General features: G+C 46.3%; 1 protein-coding gene across 11 annotated transcripts in view; it reads right to left on the bottom strand.

The window, feature by feature from the left end:
• Positions 1–25,437, bottom strand: part of FRMD4A (FERM domain containing 4A) — a 357,641-nt gene that overhangs the window by 110,670 nt on the left and 221,534 nt on the right. For all 11 annotated transcript variants that reach the window (XM_088165906.1, XM_088165905.1, XM_088165904.1 and 8 more), the window contains one exon: positions 16,176–16,241. In XM_088165906.1, coding sequence (XP_088022032.1) covers positions 16,176–16,241 — 66 coding nt within the window. The remainder of the gene's footprint in view (positions 1–16,175; positions 16,242–25,437) is intronic.

Genomic DNA, 25,437 nt, shown 5'->3' with positions numbered 1-25,437 from the left:
CATACAAATGTGGGTGATGACCCACATACTGGGGTGATAGCAGAATTAGCCAATGAATGTAATGAACCATGAAAGGAGAAGCTTGGAGACTGGAGAATTGAGGAAAATTTTCTGAGCAGGAGGGGTTGAAAGAAAATAAAGGCAGGCTGGCTTCTGAAAAGGAGTGATCCTTGGCCTGTGGATGGGGAAATGTCCAAGTGTGCCATGCAGTGGCATGGTACAAGGGAGTTGCTGGGCACAGGATGAGCTTCCTTGACAATGTCCAGAAAATGTCTTTCTGGGTCTTACCCAGTCACATCCTCTCTGCAAAGTGGGATAGAAGTGATTAGGCAACTGTTTCTGTCCCTGCTTTCACTGAACCCAATATGGAAGATAGACAGGACAGATCCCACAGTAGCAGTGTGGGCAAGGATATCAGAGAGGCTGTTCCCAATATATTTCATTGAGTGACAGAGACAAAGTCTCATAAGCTGGGCCAGCCTGGTGATCTGCCTGCTGCTGGCAGATGCTGGAAGCACAAACACTTCCAGAAAATGATGCTGGAGGTCTTGATGGCCTCTGGCAACTGAAGGCATCTCTGCTGACTGGTGAGCAGTCACACTGCCTGTGTGACAGATCCCTCTCATCTCTCTCTCCCTCCTCATATCCTACCAGGTGACTGTGGACCAACCCCAAAACTTGCTCTATGGCAAGGAATAAATGACTTTATCATTTCTAATCTTTATCATTTTTAATGCTGAAGGGCTGCAGTTTTAGAAAGATTTGCACTTCATATATGAGGGTGGTGAGAATAATCACATTTAATGTGATTTCTGAAAAACTGAGGAAGGTGAATTTGGGCAGGGAAAAGGTTTTGTTATTCTCTATGACAGAACAGGAGAGATGTTTCACTTGTAGTAGGGAATTACCTTTGACTTTTCAGGGGCTCAAGAGCCCCAGTTCAAAATTCTCTCTTTCTTCACAGACCCTTCCACAACTGTGTGGTAGTTTTTATCCCTTGCATTGGGAGCATGCCATGGACTCAGTGGATGTCTGCCTCTGATCAACATTCAGAGTCTCATTACTTAAACACTGGGAGCTACATTTCTATTGGTTTTTCTTTCCATATAGCTTAAACAGTTGTTGACTAAGTGAAAGCTTTGGAAACTGGGTAGCAGTCATCTGAATATATGCCCACAATTTATTTGGACTTTGGTATTAACCAAGACCATTCAGCCAAACTCTGATTTGGCATCAGGACGAAAGAAGGTCTCACCCCATCCTTTTTTCCTCATGTGTCTGGGCAGCCTTGCAAAAGCACAGGATGGGCTGAGTGCAGCTTAGGAGATCCTTGTAGCACAGGAAACACCTGTATGGGCTGCTGGTCCCTGTGCCATCAGCTGCTAAGTGGGAATAATACCCTGCACCATTAAATCCCAACATAAAATGTCCTTTTTGATCAAGGATATAGTCTCCTATTGAATGGAGTTCAGTAGGAAAACCTTTATTTCTACATATTCCCCTACCAAAATTATTCCTCTGTAAACAGAGCTTCAAGAGCAGCTCCTTGACTTGGTCACTTCAATGTGTGGACTTGAGCTAGATTATTGAGGACGATGGGAAAGACCCTATATATTTAGAAAGACAATGTTCCATTCCACTTGCCATAGGGATCAGGAAAACATTTGCCTGCCTGTCTGCTCCCCCAGGAAGCTCTGAAGATGTGATTGCAGTTTGTCCAAAGAGAAACATGCCAGAATCTCTTTGAAGAAAAAAGAAACCCAATGGAAAATATATTTCACCCTGCAGTGTCTGAATCCACAGAGGAACTCTTTCTGGTAGGAAAAGCTATAAAAAAGAGAGGAGAAATCCCAGAAAAGGCAAAATTCTCAAACACAGACTTAATCTCGCACAGAAAATGGTTATATGACAGCAGAGATATGTTATATTCTTATAGTGTAAACCACTGCTGTTCAGTGGAGATTCATCCATCAATACCAGAAGAGAAGCTCGCCTATGGCTCTTTGCTGGTTTGCCAGAATTTTATTAAATGCACAAGAATGCCAAGTCTGTAATGTCTAAAAGTGAATTTATTTAACAATGAACTCTTTGAAAAGGGAGTCCCAGATGTGTAATTAATAATGAATCAGTGATGTGAAATCTGATCCAAAGCTTACTGAAGCTGATAGACAGACTCTGACTTCAAGGAGTTCTGGATAAGGCTCCCATTAGGCAAAAGGAAAAAAAAATTAAAAGCTGAGCCAGCTAGTTGGTTAAAAAAATATTATAGCTTGGATTCTGTGCTAAACAGAGACATACAATAATCTGCACTGCACATAAATCCCTTCTCTGCTGACAGGGGACTCACACATTTCTGTGTCTGAAGCCGAACTTGAAATCTAGGAGATAAAATAAAATAAAAAAAGCTGTGAGAGAGAGTCCCAAAAGGAAAACCTCCAGCGGTTTGAACCACAGCTCATTTCCTCTTGGCATGGACAGGAGATAAGTGTCAGATATGTGTCATCTGGAGGCAGCAGATGCTGCTGCTCCCTGCGTGCGAGGCCGTGCTGGTCCCCCCGCCCTGCTCCATCCTGAGCACCCACCTCTGCTCTGCCTTGCCTGGCTCTCCCTCAGCTCCACAGCACGGGGATTATCAGCCTGGAATTCCTGCCAAGCCCAGCAGAGCGTGGTGTCCAAAGGGGGATGCAGCTTGTCTACCATCAGTGCAACTTAATTCAGTTTGTCAGGGATGCAGAGGGTTTGGGTGAGCCTGATCCCATGGCCACCATCCCGGCCCTGGCCAAGCTGTGCACTGTGAGATGGGGTTCTGGCAGCCTCTGCTTTTCATTTGCCTTTCAATATGACTGTAATGGGGAGGTGATGTTTGCTGATGAACAATTTCATCGTTCCATATCTTTTAAGGGACACATAAAGTGCACATATTAAGTCATCCCCCTGAGTCAAATATTTTTACGTACAGTAACACAGCTCATTTTTAAGTAATCAAATAATAATTAAAAATAATCGTCTCCCATTTCTGATGAAGAACGAATGCATCTACATTGAATTTGCTTCTTTAATAGCAAATTGTAACTCAATCTAAATGTAAATTCCTAGAGAATCTGCTATCTAATTCTCATTATTTCCACTTGCTTAATGCAATTAGAAACATCTGTCACTGATCAACTGTCCACATAGTGAAAACAAATAATAATTCATGCTCTGTGCCTCCATAGTGTTTTTCAGGGAATGGACTGCTTTAGAACCAGCTGCTAGAGCCCAAGAGCTAAAGCTATGCAAAATGCTTGTGACAAGCTCTGAATCACAGCAATGTGGCTGACCATCAGTGTCTTTGTAGCTCAGTGACATTTGCTGAATAATTTGACAAATTCCTAGAAATATATAAAAGTCACCATCCTGCTTTCTAGAAATATTTGGCTCTGGTGTACCCATTCTCAGAAATATATGATGTGCTGCCAGGGACAGATCTCACCCCTTTATCCCAAAGCCTGGACCCAAAGTCATGGTGGAGCACACAGATGCAGCTTTGGTTGCTGAGGGAGCATCAAAAGGCCTGTGTAAGGCACATGAGTGCAGGCAGCAAAGACAATGGAGTTACTGGGGCTTATCCCAACTGCTGTCTGTGTTCCCAGTTTATCTGAGACAAGAGTCTGGGAAACAGCAGAGTGAGAGGCTGTCAGAAATGGACATCCACTCCCCATGAGATGAACCAGGTCAGGGGCATGGATGGTGCTTTCTCCTCTTTAAAGCACATTAGTGCATATAAACTCTCTGGTTGCTCAAAAGACAATAAAAATGAAAAGACAAGATGAAGTTTAGAAGAAATGGACATCATAAAATAGGTTTGTTCATCCCCTGCCCACTAGAGATAGGGATGAAGAAGGAGTAAAGGCAGAGTCCAAGTGGAAAGGTATTCTAATCAGGCATCTACTGCTGAAATGTCCTTAAAAGACAGAACAAAATTAATCGAAATTAGTCTTTCTGGTAATCAAGAAATTCCACAAGCCAATGCTACAGCCAAACAGCCTTTTTGCCTTTGAGCTACTGGGCAGCTGGAGGCTCGTCCCATGCAATGGTCTGACTGCTATGTGGGGCTGATGCATGGATGCTGGGCTAAAAACAACAAACAAAAAAACAATAAACATCAGAGGGACTGGGGAAACACAAGCAAGGCCTTGCCCACATCACCATGTGGGTCAGAACAACTCTACCCATTAAATGGTGATCCTCACTTCAAAGTGAGGAAGAGAAATGAGGCGAAAATGGCTTGGCTGGTTTGGTTTATTTTATTCTTGAAAAGGGCAGATGCAAATCTCTTTAGTTCATTCCTTTTCCAGGAGACAAGCATAACTCAGTGATATTACAAGATCCACTCTGACAAGCTGAAGTCTCTAACACTGTCTGGGCTGCCAAACCAGGAGGGCTGGGATGAGCTGGAAGTTGTTGGCCTGTTCATGATCTCGTCAGGTCTCATTTAGTCACCTCTGCACGTCCTGCTCCAAGCCCCCTGATTCCTCCATCCTGCACTGTAACCACAGGGTTATACACCCAGCAATGAGCCACCTCTGCAGCTTCATCCCAGTTTGATCCCAGTGATCCAGAATGTACCTGTGCCCGTGTAAGGATGAGGGGATGCCTATACTGCTCAGTCCATGTTATTCCAGGGGATGAAGAGGATGGTGGCTCCCAAAGGCAGAAGTGACAGGGACCTGGCTGCAGTGTGAGTCTGCTGCCTGCTTGCACAGGAGGGCACAGGGGGCACTTGACTTGTTCTGCTAATAGGGATGCTGAAGACTGGCAGCACATAGGAGGGGAGATTTCTCACCAAAATAGAGATAAGTCACTAAACCAGAATCTGTACTATAAATCAATTTTCCCAAAGATAAAAATCTCCCAGAGCCGGCATGTTTTGCTGGCTTTACCTCCAAGCATCTGGTTTGACCTGCTACCAAGATAGCTTCAAAGTCAGAACAGAGACTGAAGCTCCTCCTAAGGCAGATTTAGAGTTGTGCTTCTTCCTCCCCAAAGATGGGCAATTTCCCAGCAAAGGTAATAACAGGAGAGTTTTCGTTCAAACATAGTTGTAATGAGCCATGTGTGAGTGCAGAGAGATGGGAAAGTAAAAGATAGCCTATCTGTATTAACAACCTCTCATCCAAAAGGATTGCCTCTTTGGGAGAGGTCAGGGCAGGAATGTAAGGGGAGAATGGGTACATCTTGTGGCTTATGATGAGCTAATGCAAGATGTTTTAAAGCATGACCCAATTATAAGCCAAGAACCATCTCCTCTGTCCTGAAAATTAGAAAAGCTGATGGTTTTTCTGATTATATTCAGTATTATGGCTGACACAAGGGCCACAGGCAGGCTTTCTGTGCTGGCAGTGACTGCCTCATTCCTCCTCCAGGCACCCAACTCACGGCTGTGCTGCTGTCAGCAAGCTACTGCAGCCCTGGGGGAAGAGGAGAACTCGGGGAAATAATCACCAAAGAGAGAGACAAATCCATTTCGACTTCACAGAGCCCAAAGCTTCCCCAAAAGTAGGCACTTCTCCAAAATAAAGACAGAAAGGACCAACAAGCCACACACTGGGAATACGGCAAGGGTTGGGGGTTGGAGATTTGCTCTATCACTCGAGGACAGCATTTTGCATCATTTCCAGAGAGAATGGTCCTAAAAACACACCTGGACAAAAGCAGAGAGAATGGATTGGGATTGTAGAGGGAGAGGTGGGGTCAGCAGGCCTGGGGAACAGTCAGGACTCCCTCAGGAAGGGCAGCATGGTCTCCTTGCGTGCCTGTGCTGCCCATGCCAAGCCTCCTGCCCCCTCTGTGTGGTTGCAGGTGTTTCCTTTCCCTCCTGTGCCACAGGCAGTGGGCTGAACAAGCCCCAGCAGCCTTTGCTGGTTACACCATGGTGCCAGACCCAGCTCCTCTTTGCTTTGCTCGGTCATTGCCAGGTGTGATGCTCAAGTACGTGTCTGTGCAAGCACACCTGAGCTGCTCTAAACCACCTGGCCTGAATCCATCACTGCAGGCAAACTGCTCCCACCTGACACCATGCAGCCATAGCCAGCTGCTGCCTTGGGTTACCTGCAGTAAGGGGAAGGAAGAGGAAACAATTTCCCAGTGAGACAGTTAAGACCCTTTTTGCTCATTATGCACAATGTCCCTGAGCCCAGGAGCCTCACTCGTGGCCAAAACTCTCACTGTGTCATGCTGAAGGAATTACCTTTTGGTAGAAACATGAGATCTTTTGTCTAAGTTGCGTCCACTGAGGCAGAAAAGGAAAGGGAATAGAAAACCATTTTCTATAAGCTGAGTAATGCAGCTTAGACAATCAAGCTGCTTGCCCATTCTCTAGCAACCTAGTATTTGTACTGCACAGCCTGATGGCAGCAATAAGGGGAAATGTTCCATCCTAAAATGCTAGCTCCAATTGGAAATGCACCTTTGTTACCTTTGCACAAAAGCAAATCTGCTATGCTGCCTCGTTCATCATTTCTCCCGAGCTACACGCCTCTAGATTGTTCAATATCTCCTGGAATCATCTCTGGTACATCTGTTATTATTTTTCAAAATTGCTTGCTCAGACCATGCTATAAAAGAATAATTTTCTATTTCCACTATCTTCCAGGAGGCAGCTTCTATCCTGTGCCACATTTAGCACTTTCTCACCTGAATTTACTACTTGGTTTTCTTGTCCAGCCAGGAGGACACAAAAGGAGGAGCTGGAGCCAGAACAGGACTCATATAACCCCACACAACCACCCACAGTGTGAACACCTATGAGAGAGCTGATTGCAGAGAGTATTTTGGAATCAGAGGAGAGCAAGGGGCACGACTCATTTCAGATGATCCCTTTTAGGATGGGTTCAGCTGTACCCTACAAGTGCCCTCCTTCTTCTTACCACCTCTAAAAGTGTGGCTCAGGCACAGACACTCACAGTTTGTGCCTTAAGTTAAAAGTGGTGAATCCCACCACTGCCTGCTGTGGAACACATCAGACAAGCCAGGGCTGGAGGTGAGGGATGGGATGTGGCACCAACACAAGGGCTACTCCACCATGAAGGAGCAGCAGCAGAGAGCAAGAGGAGCTCTGTGAATTTCAGCCTCATCATCCTGCTGCTAAACCTCATTTACTTCCACTGTTGAGCTTGTTGGTGCCTCACAGCTCAGCAGATCCTGCAGTTGGTCCTGGGTGGGGAAAGCAAGGCTGGGGGACCCTGGCTTGTCCATGGCTGGAGCAGCATCTCATTGGATAAAATGACATATTTCACAGGCACTGCTGGACACTGGCAGGTTGGTCCAGGCTGAACAAAAGCTCCACTGAAGCCAGGGAACAGCTGAGCCTGGCAGAAACAATAGTGAATTTTTGAATTTCTCCCAAGTAACTGTGAGTGAGATGTTTTCTCTGTAACAGACCCATTAGATGCTGGATGTGCCATTCCTGTACTGGTGTATGTGGTGGGAGGTCAGCAGGACAATTTAAATTGCTGATTCTCTGCAAAATTTTAGGAGTTACCTCACAGGAAAGGAAATAGCTTTCTTCCTTCATCAGATGTTTTAGTGGGATTTTCATCATCCCCCCACCATCCCGTAATTTTGAAAAGTTCCAGGTGTGCTCAAAATTAAGGGTTTTTGACAAATTTTAGCAGAAGAACTGCAAAAAAAAAAAAAAAACAAACCAAAAAACTGAATATCTTCACTCCCATTTAGCCAGCTGTAAAGAACATCCAGCTCTCAGCATATGCAGTATGAATAAACATGTGTCTTCAGCTTATCTCTCTCCTGACAGCTCACGGATAGCTCCCCAGCCTGTATTAGTTTAAATGCAATTTATTCTGGAAGACTGATAATAGGGGTATTGATTATGCAGGCCTTTGGAAATCACACCCTCATTTCACTCTGTGCAGGGCAATGATTGCCATTCCCAGTTCATTTTCTTATCAGGCTGTGAGTACTTGGCTGTGGGAGTCTTTCTCCTGAGGCTCCTGGCAGAGTGCAGGGTTTGGTTACAGGGGTCCCAGGGCACACTGGGGAAACCAGCTCCCAGCCTTGTTGAGAAACCACCAGGCAGCTCAGAATGGGGGGAATGTGCAGCACTGCTGTACCAGGGAAGCATCCCCCCCTCCAATTAACTTCCCCAAGACACAGAAGTACCTCTGCTCTTGGCAAGGTCGGCCCTCACCCAAGTCTTCCCAGGGGACACACTTTGCTCCCAGCACCTATTGCCCCCTGCCCCTACCTGTCCCAGCTTCTGCTGATGCTCCTCCCATGCCTGTGCTGAGGAACAAATGTGGACAGGCTGAACTACCCCTGCTGGGTTTCATTAATTTTCAGGCTTGCCTTTCCCAGACACAGCTTTGCTTTCTCTAGGGCTGCTTGACCAGATTGACCTTGGGTGCACGGCAGATCCCCTTGGAGGCTCTCTGTGTTCCCTGTCTGTTTGGGCTCGCTGCTGATCCCTGCCTGCAGCTGTGCACCCTGCCTGACCTCTTCAAATCCTGCTCCCTGTGACCCTCACTGACGTGCACGACCTGCCAGCTTGCTCTGCACAGCCTGCCTTGCTGGAATGTTCTCCTCTGGCAGCTCCATCCCTTGAGTACAGCCTGTAGCCGTGTTCATTCTCACCCACAGTGAGCTCTGGGGAGCCTGGAGCACCCAGCACACCTGGGAGCTGCTGAGCCTGGATCAGCGCCACTCTGTTGTTCTTAATGGAGCCGAGCCAGGGTGCACAGCAGAGGCTCTTCACCCCTGGTTTCTGAGCCTGGCTCAGGATTTCCCTCTGAGATACTAATTCTGCCTCCTCTCCTAAATCTTTTCAGTTCTGCCCTCATAGTCAAGGGCAACCTTGAGATTATCTGCTTTGCCACCTTCACCCTGCCTGAGATCCCTCTGGTTCTTAAGCTGAACTCCCCAGCTCTGCACATCAAATTTCTTTATTTTCTGCCCCTATTCTCTTCTATTTACATTTCCCAGCAAACACTCTCCCCTCAAGTCTTGACTTCTGTGGACTTCTGAGTTTGCTGGAGCCTAAGCTGAGAAGTGAACCCCCAAGATACAGCCCTCCAGTCTGATACCAGAAGTTCTGTAAGCCATGGATGGCAGTGGTGGATGCTTTTTGAGAGAATTAGAGAGGCCCTGCAGAGCAGTTCAACAAAGGCACACCTTGCAGGCTGGAAGGATGGATTTGGGAGCACACCTGGCTCTCCTGGTCCATTTTTCATTTATCCATTTACCTGGTCTAAGACAACATCTAGGTATTGTACAGCAACTGTGTCTGCAGGAGATGTGCTGACTGGGAACATTCACCTTGGATCAATGCTAGATGTCTCTTTTCTTGTAAACAGACAACTTTTCAGCAGAAGAGCTCTTAGCTCACAGTTCACTGGTTGCCCAGTGAGAGCACAGACATGAATTGCCCCTCTGGGGTCCCACCTCCCTTTTGGTACAGCAATCTCTCCTCTGTCTCTCTCCATCCCATGGTGACCAAGCCCAGCCATGTATTTGCAGTTCGCAGCTGTGCTCAGAATGGTCAGAAGTTTCAAACAGGAACCTGGGGCACACAAAGGCCAGGATAAGTCTTTCCTGTCAAGAGAGTGGCTCCACACTCCTCATTTGCCCTGAGCCACAGGCTGTGAAGGGGAAATTGTGGGCTTTGTCCCAGTGATATAAATCCCACTTCAGACACTGCTTGGCAGGATCCCTCTGAGTTGATCCAAAGCTTTGGACTCCCATAATTTTTAATGTCAAAGATGTTAAAACATCCAATTTGCAATTTTGCAAATACTTGCTGAGCTGGACTATGGTCTCACTCTTGTTGTAGTAAATCAGAATTTGTTTCTGAAAGAAACCAGAGTTCTAACACTGCAATTTGGGAAAATAAAGCCTCCTTTCTAGAAGGCATATTTGAGCCCCCTTCAGCTCAAACTCATTTTAAATTATCATCCAAATTCAATGTTTTCACATTTTCCCACTATGAGGGACTGGATCCTGCCAGAGTCCTAGTAGAAAACTCCACTCAGGTTCAGCCTGGTCCAGTTATTTGCTGCCCTATAGAAAACATGCTTTTTTTTATTTTGGAGAGAAGTAACACACCACCCTGCAACCTTCAAGGCCACTCAGAGGACAGTTATCAAGTCACTTCTGAGCCCTTGTATGAAGCTGAAGGAACATTTTTCAGCTGCTTCACTGCAGGCATGGAGAGGCTGGGTGGGAAGAGGGGATGCAGGGATCCCTCCTCAGGCACTCACCAAGGGTATCATCGAGCCCATCCCAGCTCTCCATGCCCAATGGGATATGCCCTACAGACAACTCCTAAAATATATTCACTGGGCAGCTCCTGCAAGGGTGTAGGGAGGGCAGTGGGGCTGGCAGGGCAGTACTCACCCCTGTGCTCATTCCCAGCCCAGCACTGGCTGCCACTGCCTTCCACAGGGATGGCTAAAAACGCCTTTGGAGCAGAGCCTGGTGCTCTGCAGGGACTGGAGCTGCCTCTCCCACATGGCACAGACAGCTACTGGCACCCAAACATCTCCATTTACGGTCAGGGCTGTGCAGCTGCATTTCTGCATCAGCCCTGGAGCTGATGTTTCCTAAAGGATCCCCAGTTTTGGCAGTGGAGCAGGGCTGGACCCCATTCTTCTGTAATTATTGTGGCTTCCCTGGGGAGACTGAGGCCATTCTGGGGCTTGTCTATCCCACACTAAGGATGGGATATATTGCTGGTCCTCATGCAAAACCTGTATCCAAAGTTAGGCAGCTTCTCCTGATGTAGGCAGATGCCAGCCTCAGCATCACCTAAAGGGGAGCCTTGGCAGCCCAGGTAACCACCCTGCTCTTTGGCATACAGAAGTGAGGAAGTAAGAAAGCATGGGTAAAAGAAAAAAAAGAAAACATGGATTGTAATTTCCTGATCACAAGCAGTACTGAAAATACTGCAAAAACTATAACAGGTCATTGGGAGAAGAGTGGACCATTTTATTTCTCCCTCCAGCTATAACTGGTGGAGCTATTGCTCTCAAAAGGTGCCATTGCTTCCCCAGGACAGTGAGCCTCAAGCTGGTGCCAGCAAGACTGATCCCAGAGGAGTGAGGGACACTGGTGTGCTCCAAACTGAGCATCTCCACTGGGATTGCCACTCTGGTGACAGCCATCCATGTGGCAGTGAGTCAGCAGCCCACAGGGCACTTTGCCAGCCAGGCTGGCTCACAGCTCCAGTGTCTCCCAGTCTGGCTTGGAGGTGGTTTCTGGGGATGAGATTCTGCACCACGACAGGCACACTGCAAACAAATCCTGGGCTCCTGAAAGGCTCCTCACTCACTCAAAGCAGAGTTAGTTTTAAGCAAGGTAAATAGGGATGTTCAGTGCATCCCATTAATTTTGGCTGTGCATGTACATGTATCACTGCTAATGTGTTTCTGGATGCACTTGCATGGCAGCTGGGAGATGGAAATGCTGCAAGAAGAGCTTCTCAAGAAGTGTCAACATGGACATATAGGTGGGTTAATCACCAAAATACCTATGGTGTGTGCTGACCTCCCCATCTCTCCCTGGCTCTTCCAAGTCAGTCTCAGTGCTTCCTGGGAAGAAGGTTAGAAACAAATTGCCCAGTTATTTCCTACAATCAAATTGCAGAGCTTTCAGACCCCACAGACAGCTCTGCTACGAGCCTCAGATGAGCTCCATTTCTGCAATAGCTCCTCCAGAGAGAAAGAATTAGGAGGCTTAACACTTTGGGATGACAGTTGCTGGAGCTGCTGTCAGATAACAGGCACCGCCAGCCAGTGCAGGAGCTGGGATCAAGCCAGGCTGTCTGATTCAGCCATCCCAGAAAAAAAGCCATGTTTATAAAACCCACATGAAAAGGAACGAATTGCCAATTACGCAAAAGTCTTTAAATAAAGCAACACAAACCTTTCATGTGCAGCAGACAAATGATACACGGTCACTGGGAAATAATATAATAGAGAGGGAGGCTGTGAGTGGGGAATGGAGGAAATCCATTTTCCAGAAGTATGAAAATGGACTTGCTCACTGAAAAAGATTAGCTGGATAAAACCAAACACTTAAAAAAAAAGAACTGTGCTAGAAACTAAACATGCATCAAACAGAAACAGGAAAAAAACCTCACAATGTAAGATCCAAGAAGCCACACTCTGCTCCTGCTCAGAAAGAAAAAAACTGTCAAAAAACATGCTGTGTAAACTTGCCACACACCCCAGATCTTCAACAGGCATTTATCAAATGAAACACACACCAAACACAACTCTTCTGCTTAATCCCAAGTCAAATAGCCTTTGAGTTTCAGACCCTCAGGAAGAGATTTCCATATGATCCTCCTCTGTCTCTGTTTATGATTAGCCCTTCTAAATTTCAGCATTTATCTGACAAAACACATTGGAGAGGGTTTTCTTTTATCCACAAAGCCTATGTTTTTGCTTTTCCTTAGCTGCTGCTGTACCACTCTGCAGTGCTTGACTTGGGAGGACAAGACTTCAGCCAAGCCCCTTTGTCTGAGGAAAGCCAGGATCTCTTTCCTGATGATGGTAACCCCAAGCCCTTGCATTATGTGCCAGCATGAAGCAAGCCAACATTCACAGAAGGGGTTATTAATGGTGCCTCTGAGCCAAAATCTCACTTTTGGGGTAGAGTAATGCAAATGAAGCCTATATGCCTGGTGGGTCCCACTGGCAATAGCTGTGTGGCCTGTCAGAGGGGTTTTTGCAGTTTTGGGAGGGAGTTTGTGGTGTCAAAACATTTTAATCTGGCCTGGCAGAGCTGTCACATTGAGCCACTGCTGACTCTTGCAAGCAGGAGCACCAATTCCACTCCCTGTCCTCCTGCAGCCCGGGGTATGGTCCTCATTACCCACCAATTGATATGTTTAAAATGGCATATCCATAAACCCTCTAGTCTGATCACAGTTAATTCACAGACAAAAAGGCAGTACATTTGCTTAATACACTGCTTTTTGCAAACACCCTGATTGTTCCCAGATGCATCTGGTTTTGCCCAGCAGCACTTCAGGCAGGATAGGAAATAATTTCAACTCCCCAGAGTCTCTGGCCAAAGCTGTTTCAAGATGCTCCAGGAGCCCTCCTGCATCCCTTTGAGGGAGCTGTACTCAGCTCTCTCCTTCAATCACACTCAGCTCCTTCTGCTGTTTTCTTTCTACACCAAAAAGGAGTACGCCAAAGATGATCAGAGGGCTGGAGCATCTCTCCCATAAAAAAAAGTGAAAAGAGCTGGGGCTGTTCAGCCTGAAAAAGAGAAGGCTCCAGGGAGATCCTGCTGCAGCCTTCCACTACTTAAAGGAATCTTATTAAAAAGAGGGAGAGTTACTTTTTCCATGGGCAGATAGAGATGGGAAAAGGGGGCATTGTTTTAAACTAAAAAAAAGGAGAGATTTCGATTAGGTGTTAGGAAGAAATTCTTTACTCAGTTCTAGTGAAAGGTGGCCCTGCCCATGGCAGGGGGAGTGAAACCAGATGGCCTTTAAGATCCCTTCCAACCCAAACCTTTCAGTGATTCTATGAAAATACAGCAGCAGGATCCCTGAACCCTGCTCCAGGCAGAGCACCTGATATCACACACACAAGCACTGAAAGGAGATGTAAAGCCAGATCCAGATTAGGCTGTTATTTTCATCTCACCTGTGGAGAAAAATCAAGTTTACTAATTTTCAGTGCTCTTTCCTAAATTCTCATAGGAGTGGAAAAGTTTCCAACAAAGGTTCAGGTTGGTGAAAAGGAGATTTCAGATGAGTATTTACGAGACTGACTCCTGAGCAATTCAGGCCAATGCAGGTCTAGATCTTGAGCCCCAACAAAGCTATAGAGGAACCTCTTTCACAGTAAACCCCAGCAAACCAGCCCTCTGTTCCAGCCCATGGCAAGACACCTACAGAAAAATACAGCTTTGAAGTGACAGCCAGAAGCTTGGGCTTGGATGGACATTTTATTTACAGCTTCTAGTTCAATTCAGCTACAAGATAAGGTAACACTAATAAAAACAACAGCGCTCAGAACTTACAAAACAACTTTTATCTGAAATCTCATGATAAGATACAAACAATATGGGTCAGCTGGTGAGATTTCCCCTAACAAAGTGCATGTTGCTCCCAGAGGGAGCCCAGTCCACTGGGACATAGAGCTGCTCATCTTGGTAAGCTCAGCCCACTCCTGCTGAGTGGAGCAGCTCCAGGACCACCCCAATGCTGGTGGCTTTGCCTGAGCTTTACAGGCAGGCAAACCAAAGTGGTGTGCCCATGTCTGCAAAGAGTATCAGTACTGGAAACATCCTCAAGTCCAAAACATCCACTTTCCTTTTCATCTGCTCCACCTAAAAGTGATTTCACCCTGACTAGAAGCTACCTAATAGCATTGTGATTAAGCCAGAAAAACATCTGAGATGCCTCAGTGGACATTCCTGTACATGTGGGGGCACAGGGGGAACTCAGATCTGAGTACTGCATGCAGCAGAGGTTACTCCTTTTTCTGGGCATGAATTTTTCATCATCACCCTCCTGGCTTCCCCCATTCACACATTACTTGAAAACAGCAAAACGATTTGTTGTACTAATAAAATTCAACCATGGGTCACTTGCAAACTAGTTAGTGTGATTTACAGAGCAATTTGCTTCCGATATTGATTACAAGGAATTCCATTGAAGGTGTGATCAAACACTTGAAACATAATATCACGTGACACCATTTCTGCTCCTGGGAACTGGACACGTCTTCCCACAGCCTCCTTGGCTGACATCTTCCTGTGGTTTTTTAGTGTCATTGATCAAAACCCAAATAAGTAGGTTGGCCAGGGCAGCTCACATAGATTTCCTGCAGCATATTTTAAGCTGTGATTATTAATATACTGAGCAGTGCTTTAGCAGAGCTTTCTCCAATAGTCCATTTTAATTTTTAATTGAACTAAGAAAAATTAGAAAAGGCATTTAGATGAAATAGGAAGCCAAGTGCTGTGTCCTTGTAATGAAGGTGACTAAACTTCCCCCCAGCCAGCTGCAAAGCATCAGAGAACCTGGTGCAGCCTATGCAAAGACCATTGGTGTTTTGTTTTAATTAGTCATCCTGATTTAGCTGTTCTTGTTCCACCACTGGCCTGACTCATGGTTATCCAGGCACTCTCTGAACACACTGTATGTCAGGGGCAGCTGAGGGATTTCACCTCCTAGATGACTATGTGTTTAAAAAACATGATCCATTAACAATTTTGTAATGGTATTTTTAAGCAACTTTCCAGAAAGCGAGGCTGAATGTGCATCCGGCCATTCAAGCCTCCTTCAGCCATCCCCATTCAGGTTTGCTGGTGCTGGGAAGGATCCTGTCCCCCCTCCCATCTTATCAGCTGTAGCCAGGGCATTTGGGTGCTATGGGAAGTTTCATTTCCTGCTGCTTTGGCTGCCTGTGGCTGCCTGTGGAAGCCTTTGTAAAAGGAAAGACATTCTTTTAATTCTTGTTATTAACCCATTGGGGATCTCTGAGACAGGAGCCAAAATTGTCAGGAAAGTGTAGGATGCTACAGCTTTCACCAGCCCATCCTTACAAAGCCACCACCAGACTCATTGTTTCCAGTCTTCCTTCTTTTTTTCAAAAGTAAAAAATAAGATGGAACATGGACTTATTTTAATGCATATTTGTGTTTGACACATGAACCTACAAGAAAGTGCCTGCCTGTGGCATCACCACCACAGCATCTTCTGTTGCCAACCACATTCCCAGTGCAAGTGGGAGCATGGGCACAATCCCCTCTGGTGTGTGGAGCCCAGCACTGAAGCCCAGCAATTTAGGATGGCAAGCAGAGAAGCTGGAGGTATTTTAAGCAGATGCAATGCATTTCTCATAGATAAGCAGCGCCTCAAAAACATAGTTAAAACATATGTCAGAAATGACCAGAGGTGCTTTTCTATCTCATTGGCAGGGACTCGGAGAGTTTTGGCACAGAATAAAGTAAAAATACGTCTTGAATTAGTCCTTCCCACAGATATGCCTTTGCAGATCCTTCCCAGGCAGCACTAGTGCAGCTTCCCTCAGCTCTGCAGGCAATCACAGCATGAAGCTGCTGGGAAAACCAGCTGAAAACCCTTTTCTCTCCCCACCGTGGTGAAAACCTGTGGCTGTAGCAAACTATCAAATGATGAAACGTGCAGTTCCTACCTGAACAAGGAGCTCCAGCTTCCTGTCATCAAGGAGGTGCACTTGGCATCTGCGACCCTCTGTCATCTGCAAGAGAGAACAGGAACGTGTCAGGGTGCTCGGTGTTACAGCTCAGCACGTGGCTGCTGGCCTCCCCCAGCACAAGCTGGAGGCTTCCATTCGATGCAGACCTTTTGGTTTGTGTTTACTTATTCTTTTTAAATTAATCTACCCTTTTTTTTTTTTGGCACCAGGGTAAAGAAAAGGTTGGAAGGAGAAAAAGAAAACCCCCCTGGTAGCTGTCATGGAGCAGTGTCTGGTGCCTGCTTGGATGCAGCTGCCAGGAGGGTGTTTCAGTGTGTACAATGGGGGTAGGGGGTGGTTTGCAGCAGAGGGTCCCTGATGTTTCATATTGAAGCCTTCAGCTCTGTAGCTGGCTTGGCTTGCAGAGACATCCAGGCAAGTTTCCCCAAGCTCCTCAACAGCAGTGATCCAGCCATGCCACAGGCACTGTGGAGCCAGGCTCCTCCCTGGCCGTGCTGATGCTGCTCCCTGGAGTGGCACCAGGTGCTTGCTTGGCCCTGAATCCTGAAATGGGCTTGTCCAACCTGGAGTATCCAATTCAAGATGTACCACAGGAGCCACCTGTGACATCACTGTCCTGGTCTGAAGGTTCTTCCACATCAGCAGTTTGTTACAGCAGTTAACAAATAATATCAATAAAACTATTATGTGTACAAGATTTATATGATATTTCCAAGGTCCATAGTTTGAGGTCCTAAGAAATAAATGAGCTGTGGTCTGAGGCAGCTCCTCTACAGTACATCAAGGCCTCTCTTACACAGAGCACTATGAGTGAGGAGCAGCTTCACTTTGCAGAGTTACAGATCTCAGCTCAGTCCCACAAAGCCCTTCAGAGGCAGGCACAATCCCACTATCTGTTAATGGGATATGGGCAGCCTTAAGCCTCTTTGGTTCTTGGAAATCCCTTTCTCAGCACGACTTAGGGAGCACACAGGCAGCCCCCCCCAGTGTGAGCTTTCCCTACAACACTCACGCACAGCTGGACCCACATAGGCACAGACCCAGCTCAGCCCCACAGCTCAGCTTAGCCCCACAGGGACCCACCACCCCCAGCCAAGGCACCTTACTGAGCTTTGCATGGATCCATAGCTCAACTTAATAATATTGCTTGCCATGGTGAGTCCTAAAGCATCACCAGAAGGGAGCAGAGACTCCACAGGATCCTGGAAGGGGGGGTCACAGACTGCTGGAAACATGAGTGCTGCAGCATCCTGGCCATTCCTGCCCTCATCCATCACCTCTTCCCACCAGTGCCTGCTGAGCTGAGCCCCTGACACAAAGCTGCCTTGCAGAGAGTGGGAAGTGTGCTTGGGGGGTTAACTGAGGACAGCTCAGCTTTCTGTTTCAGCTCTGTGGGTTAAAAATCAGCTGCTCCGATGGTTGATGGGGCTGATGGGGCTGATGGGGCTGGATGTGCTGGCATCCAGGAGGCAGTGGTGGATGCTGCACCATCAACTTCGTCCATTCAAGAATCCAGGCATTGTGTGGCCATTGCCACATGATCTGCAACCTCAGCCATCTCCAGCAACCTTAACCTGCTGTCTCAGCACAGGAGCCCATCAGCCTCTTCTGGGTGCTTCAGTCCTCCCTCCTGACAGCTCTGTCCCACATCCATCTCTCCCTTTCCTGCTACCAGACTGATCAGCCCCTTCCACAAAACAAAGATTCAAGTATTCCAACAACTCTATTGAACCTCAAGCTGGCCATTGAAGATGCATATTTTATTATGAGAGAACTTCAATCAAAATGAGCTTTTCCCTTCAATTCACCCACAGTTTACAATTCTGGAAGGCACAATCCCATGTGATTCACATAGAATTTACCCCTTTTTGTTATTCACATCAACACGCCTCTGAGTATCCTGCATGCCAAATAACATCACTTTCCTTCTCTTCTTCCATCAGCACAACTGGAGCCCTGGCATTGCAGCCAAAGGAAAGCCTTGTAAAACAAGGCTTCTCATAAATGTCAGCCAGTTACCGCCATGGCAATAAATTGTCTTACAAGAATTTCCTCCAGTAAGAAATGTTATGCAAAATATGGCTTCTCCTAAGGTGTATTACTCAGTGAGCGAGATTTTTCACTATTAAACAGCTTTCAGCTCAGTTGTAAAACCATGCCAGAGACTCACAGAAGGGCTTTGCAATGGTTACTCCTGCTTGGAAGAGTTGTGTGGGTCATACTCACACAGGCACGGGGAGCTGCAAGCTTCCTTCACTGGGCTTCCCCAGCAGATAAAACTCTGAGTGCCTGAGCTGTGCTTTGACATCTCCCTCATCTTCTGCCACATATCCATTATGTCTCCAAGATGGGGAATATGCACCAATATTTCAGCTTTAATATGAGTTTATCCAAGGCAAGAGAGAGAGCAGTGAGTTTATCATGCTGACGGCAGGGATGGGAGCACAGTCCAGCTTTTGTGTGTTATGCTCCATTGGCTATAACAAAGTTGAAATATGAATAAAAGAACGTGAAAGGTGGAAGAGGGAACATTTTCTGAGATTTCTGACTTTGTGCTGTAGTGTTTCAGCAAAGCTCTTGCTTCCCATGTGGAACTTCTTTAGCTCTCTGTGCTTTTCCAGCCCACAGTTTCATAACCCCTCAGTGCTTTCATTGCTAAAAGAAATCCCAAATGCAAACAGCTGGGAACATGAATAAATATCTGAATAAAGCAAAGCTCTGAAATGCAGCACATGATGGCTGACTAATTGAAAGGTGTTTCATGAACATCCCTTGAAGCTCAGCAGGTCCACAGGTTGGAGATGTGCTGCAGCGTTTCCTTCCTCCAGCCATGGGGCTTTTCATTTGCCTTAGAAATGAGCAATGCTTTCCAACAGAATAGAAAAGAGGGTAGAGACAGGCTTCCTACTTGATATAAGCTAAAATATGATGGTCCTGCCCTCCCCCCTTTCTGCTTTATTATTCCACCAGGTGTCTGAAGCCTACATTATCTGCTTTTTTGCATTATTGGATTAATACAAATTCTGCTAGTTTGTCAGAGCAAGAAACAGAAACATTTCAAAGCACAGTGAGAAGGCCCTGATTTAGCACAGTCTGTCTGAGTAAAAGATGCTGCCTCTGACACTGCAAATTGGCTGCTCTGCACTATCTGCTGCACTGCCATGCATGGGGCTGTTGCTGGCTCCTGTGAAACTAATCAGGGAATGCTTTCTGCTTCCCTGTGAAGGGAAATCAACACCTCAACTCTATGGATGGGAGCAGGAGGAGCTCCCAAAATGAGCTGAGAGTACCAGAGTTTGGGTGGAGGGAGACCATAGGACTAAACTGAGGTTCTTTCCCAAGGCTCTTACCCAGAGAAGGATGGGGAAAACTAAGCTAAGAGGAACTTGAATTAAGAGGCACAAAGGCATAGCTTTTCCTTCATCTTGAAAAAGCAAAATCCCAGCAAAGGGATGAGAAACAATGATTGAGCACACTTCCTGACAGAAGAGGAGGACGCTTGATGTGGAAGGGAAATGGGAGTTCAGTCCTGATGAAGTCCTGGTTTTCACAGTGAGCTCAGTGAGATTTCCTGTACCAACAAGTTCCCCACTTTCCTTCTGGAGGGCAAGATCCCTCTTCCATAACTCCAGAAATTAAAAAGCCAAGTTCAGCCTAACAGTTGAGATGCCCTTGATGCTCAAAGCAAAGAGAACGCTCAAACATTTCAAGTGAAGTGAGACACTTCCTAGTGGAATTCCACGGCTATTCCTGCTGCTCACTCAGCTGCAGCTCTGCCGGGATGCTGCATCCACACCAATCCCTCAAATTTCCAAAGCTTCTCAAGACATGTGAAGTGGTGGGACTGTGTTACACACTCCTGAGTGCTAACAGTTCACCCATATGGCAGCGAGCTGCATGTGCTGGGTGTGAATATGGGCCACGAGCATCTCATGGGCCAAACTTAACACGAGCTCAGATGGAAATTATGTGACAAAATGCAGAACATATTTTTCCCCCCCAAACAGCTCAGTAAGTAACTTTTTTTTTCTGAAAATCTGCCACTTCTTTTAATCCCTGCACATGCAGCATGACCCCCCCCAAGTGCTTGAAAAACTGAACATGAGTGCTTTTAAAAAGCTCTGTCATTTATATACATGAGTATGTAAAGACTAGGGATAATATATCTTCAATACCCAGACTCTGATACTGCTTGTAATGTGTTTGTGTGGCTGAGGAGCTGGAGTAGTCTGCAGGAGGGCTGACTGTACACAGGGCATGCGTTCTTTGTCTGCTCCTTGGCTTCTGCACCTTGAGGATGAGAAAACTGATCCTGAGCTTTGCAAAACATTTTGAGGTCCATCAGTGACAGCAAGTCCTGACATACGTTTGTTTAATACAGAGATGCTACAGAAAGGAAATCTGTCTTGTGGTTACTCATGGGATCTTCTGAATTGCAGCTGTTTTTATCAAGGAAAGGACATTTTAGTTACCTTTATCACAAGACTTTAAATCTCCTTTGGAGGCTTCTACCCAAATATTTACACAACGGGTTTCCTAGGGAAGGCAGGCTGGTGGTTGTTTTGCTTTGTGCCACGAAGTGCTCTGATGACTGCCCTCCTCTCTATTCATCTTCACTGTAACTCAAACATTGTCTGAGAGAATCCTATAAACTGTCTGTGACACAGCCCCCAAACCTTCACAACGCTCAGCTAATCCCTGTACACCCAACACTTTGTCACTAAATTATCACAACTGCCCACAGAACTGCTCTATCAACACAAACAGCCAAGGCGATGGGAGGGAACAGCTCCAAAGAGAACCTTTCCCTTTCAAAATGAAAAAACCCTCCTGGTGAAAGTGCTGTCACACTAAATAACTCAAAGGCACCAAATGCAAATGCTATTTACAATGTCAGTTCTATAAATATCTGTGGCACGTTTCATTAGCTAGTGACTGCAGGAATAAAGAAGAATACAGCGTTTTCTTCCTTGAATCACATCAGAAATTATAATTGGAGACAGAATCTTTCCTAAATGCTCACTGCCTGTACGGGAGGCAATTACTGTGCTGAATCCACAAAAATCTGTGTCACTCTGTCCACTGTTTGGACAGAGCTGCTGAAAGGAGATAGGGAGAGGTGACAGCCCACTGATTACAGTAAACTCTTAGATTAAACATCCTGCTCCCACTTGACCACTTCTTACCGCCTTCTCATCCTGGCAACTCCTAAGCTTGTCAAGAGAGGGAGGGAGGAAAAGCAGTGTGTTTTTGACATCTGCACAGCTTTGTGCATGTGGCAGCACTTCACTTTGCTGAACTGGGGCCAGTCTGGCAAGCAGCTGCCTGTGGCACTGACCAGCACTGCCTCTTCATGTGCCTGCATCCATCTGCTGTCTCCTGTCCTACACTCACACTTCAAGACCCTGGAGGAATGGACTATCTTTCTTTTTATGCCATGAGTTTGCAGAGCATCCTCCCCATTGCTGGTCTGCATCTGCACCTAATAAATGTTACTGATGGTGGCTGGGATGAGGATGGATGTGAGATTGTGCAAAGAGCTGAGCCACGGGGCTGACCCTTGATGGGGACCTGGGAGAGGGGGCATGAGGAGGACCACTGGCTGGGCTCTGCCCTTGGGGCTTGCTTGTTTTTACAGTCATAGAATCACAGAATCATTAAGGTTGGAAAGACTTCCAAGAACACCAAGTCCAGCTTTCAACCAAAAACCATTATGCCCACTAAACCACATTGTGAAGTGACACAGCTACTCGTTTTTCAGACACTTCCAGGGATGGTGACTGTACTTCCCTGGAAAACCTGTTCCAATGCATAAATCTGGTCCTTTAGGTGTAACTCAATGGGAAAAACACCTAATGAAGAGAAGGAAGATAACTGTTGGTGCAAATCTGTCCCAGCCATGGGGCTTGGCCTCTGCCCTGCACTGGTGAGCACATCACCATGGTCTGCAGCACTGCTCATGCCAGCCTCTGGTCCAAGCCCAAAGCCCTCACACATACTACTTCCTTACTATTCCTTTTCACTAAAATGGGCAATATTTGAGGCATTCATGTCTCAGTGTCTTGAAGCTCTGAGGATGTGAGACACTCAGGAGAAACTGTTGTTTCTCAATACAGTCCTCATTTCCACAAATCTTTCCTAGATAAATGGTGAATAGTTTGTGCTATTATTTTTTTCAAGATGCAGAAAAATGATTTTAATTTACTCCTGGCTTATGAGCAGAGGTCCATGTAGCCTGTCCTGGCTGCCGAGGTCAGCAATGCAGTTCAGAGCACGAGCTGGGCTTTCTGAAATAAGCAGTACAGAAGCACGAATGGTTTGGGTTGGAAGGGACCTTAAAGACCATCTAGTTCCAACTCTTGTGCCACAGGGAGGGATGCAACCCACTAGATCAGGTTGCTCAGAGCCCCATCCAATCTGGCCTTGAACACTTCCAGGAATGAAGGTATGAAGAAGTGGGAACCCATTAGACAACACTTTGTCATTCAAATTTGTTCACACTATTATTTCTTAAGGGAAAGGCTACTTGGTACTCTGGAGCAGGAGAAGTTAGCTGTAAGCCAGTTGTTTTTTTCCCCTGGGAAGGGTATCCCAGCAGTATTCTCAGGCATTTGTCACCTTCTAGTAGTATTTTGGTAAGAAAACCAAGATGTTGCATATTCAAACAAACAGGAACAACCTTTTAAGTATTCCATTTCAAGGGAACTTGGTGGCAAAGGAGCTTTGAAGCTGAGAAGAAAGGCCACAGAAATATGGATAAGGATGATGGTGATATGAAGAGAAGTAGCCAATGGCTGATGCATAACCAGACTTCACCTTCTAAAGCAGTGTGGGTTTCCCTGTAGTGCTTTGAGGCTCTGTGAAATACATGCACAATCCACAGCTGAATTGACTGGCCAGCAAAAAGAAGCTGAAAATGATGCAGCACTTCCCATAGGTTTGATAGCACCAGAGGAATGTATGGTGTGCGAGGCCTTTGGCTTTCCCTCCGAGCTTCTTTATCCCAGTCCTTAAAAAATTAATGTCCTTTCCAATGGATTAGTGAACAGAGGCAAAATTGTCAAAACCATGATTACAGATAAAGCTCTTAAAATCCTCACCTATCCCACATGAAGGGAGTGGTGCTTGATATTGTCCATCGCATGGGGGATCTGCACAGAGATGTGTTTAAGAGGGCTTGCATCGAGTGATGCAGCCATTTCTGCAAAGGCTCATTTGTCAGGAGAGAGGAGAACAGCTTCAGTAATTAGAAAGCAAGAGTCCTCCTCGGGAGGGGAGGTGGGATGGTGTGAGCTGTGGTGTCACCCTGTCAGAACTCTGTTCTCTCAGAGGGATGGTGCGACCCAGCCATTGTGTGGAGGCTGACAGGGAGTGATGGGACAAAAATTAAGGAGAGCTACAGGCTGAGTGACCTGGTGACTTCCCTGTTTTGTCTTAGGAGCTGACAAAAGAATTCCTGGCCTGCCCAGGGGCTCCTCACTTCCTCCACGCAGTGCTTTCCAGCCTTGCTCAGGCTCAGCATCGCCCAGAGACATCTGCACAGGTTATTTTTCATGCTTCTCCTAAACAGCACTCAGCAAAAATGCTCTGATTCAGCAAAGCCCATAGCTGTGTCCATAAATCCCCTTTATTTCAGTGTGACATAAGCAAGTGTTTAAGTGGCTTACTGTATCAGGGCTGAAATGAAAAACCGTCTCCTACGGTCCTTAAGTCCATTTACGACATCAAGCAATAACTCTCAGGCGAACTTTAAAGCCGGGAATGCCGCGTCTTAACCTCAAAACACTTGGTACTTGAGCCATGTAGTCAGAATGAAATCTAATTCCAGCACCACGTTTTAAACCGAGCAGGGCATTACCCGAGATGTCTAAATTACTGCTGTGAGCGCAGCCAGCCTCGACGGCCTGATTTCAGTTATATCCTGAGATAAGAAACTCCTTTCCTGGACAGACCGGCTTCCTCACTAGAATGGAGGCTGTGCTGGTTTAGGTCACGTATTGTTTTCTTTCTTGAAAATAATACTGATTGAAATCTTTTCAAATACAAAGGGAAGCAGACATTCTTGCAGCCTCCCCGCCTTCTGATGTTGAGGCAGGAGGAGAGGGCATTCCCAATGCAGACTTTTTACTATGTTTGACTTCTTCGCCCCTGTAACTCTTCCCTTCCCTTTCTTGGCAAGGAAATAAACCATTTGCCAGTTTAAAAATATACCAGCTTCCAAGAATTATCCCCACTATTTACAAGACAGGAGTGGAGAATGTAGGAGTTTTGATATGTCTAGTCAGAACATCCTCTGAGCTCTGGAGCTGAGGCTGACCACAGGGAGGTTACATAGTCTTCAGTATTATTTATTATTTTTAGTCTAAAGTACTCACTGGTCACAGATGTCCTTAAACCTTACAAACCTGAAACCCCTTCTGCACACAGCAGAAGTGTGTTTTGATAAACCTTGACTCAGATGGTCAGTTGTGCAGATGGTTCAACATGGTCACCTGCTTCAGGCCAGCATTCTTAGGTCAATTTGAACATGCCAGAGCTGTTAAAACTTTGCCTCAAATTTGGATCTTGTAGCTGTCTCCTCCACTTTTACTTGGGGAGCCCATGTTGGTCCTACAGCCTTTCTGCACGTGCAGCAAGCTGGCTGCACCCAGCAATGAGTAAGGAAATAAATAATAAATAAATAATAGTGCAAAAGAGGCAGCCCAGCTGCTCCTCCTCCTGCCAGCTTGGGGCTCTTCCCTGCTGGCAGCACTGTCAGGCAGAGGAGTTTTGAATGAGTCAGGGGATGGGGCTTCCATCCTCTCCCAACAGATTTCCCTGCACAGCCTCATAGACCTTGTAGATCAGCTCCTGCCTGGAGCCAACACCAAGCCCTGGTAAGAGAGGAAGAGCTGCAGTCCTGCTCAGAATTTCATCACTTCTTACAGAGCAGATGATGAGTTGTTCACATTTAGGGCATCTTTAGGTTCTGGTGAAACCACTTGATCCATATGAAACCACTACAGCCAAAGGGTTGCATCCTATGGGAAGTGGAAGGGGAATGGCAAGGGCAGCCCACAGCCTCATCCCACCTTACAGTCCTTGGGACTATTAATCCAGAATATGCTATTCCTCTTCATGCCAAAGTAATGCCCAAAGACTGAAAAACTGCCACTATCACAAGAAAAAACATTGCAAAAAATAGTCCCCTCACACCTCTGTTAAGAAGACAACAGGTAGACAATCTTCCTTGCTGCCA

Source organism: Sturnus vulgaris, chromosome 5 (genome assembly GCF_052056855.1).
Source record: "Sturnus vulgaris isolate bStuVul1 chromosome 5, bStuVul1.hap1, whole genome shotgun sequence".
Classification (NCBI taxonomy): Eukaryota; Metazoa; Chordata; class Aves; order Passeriformes; family Sturnidae; genus Sturnus; species Sturnus vulgaris.
Note: the sequence above shows the minus strand (reverse complement) of the source record. Positions and strands in the feature narration are given on the sequence as shown.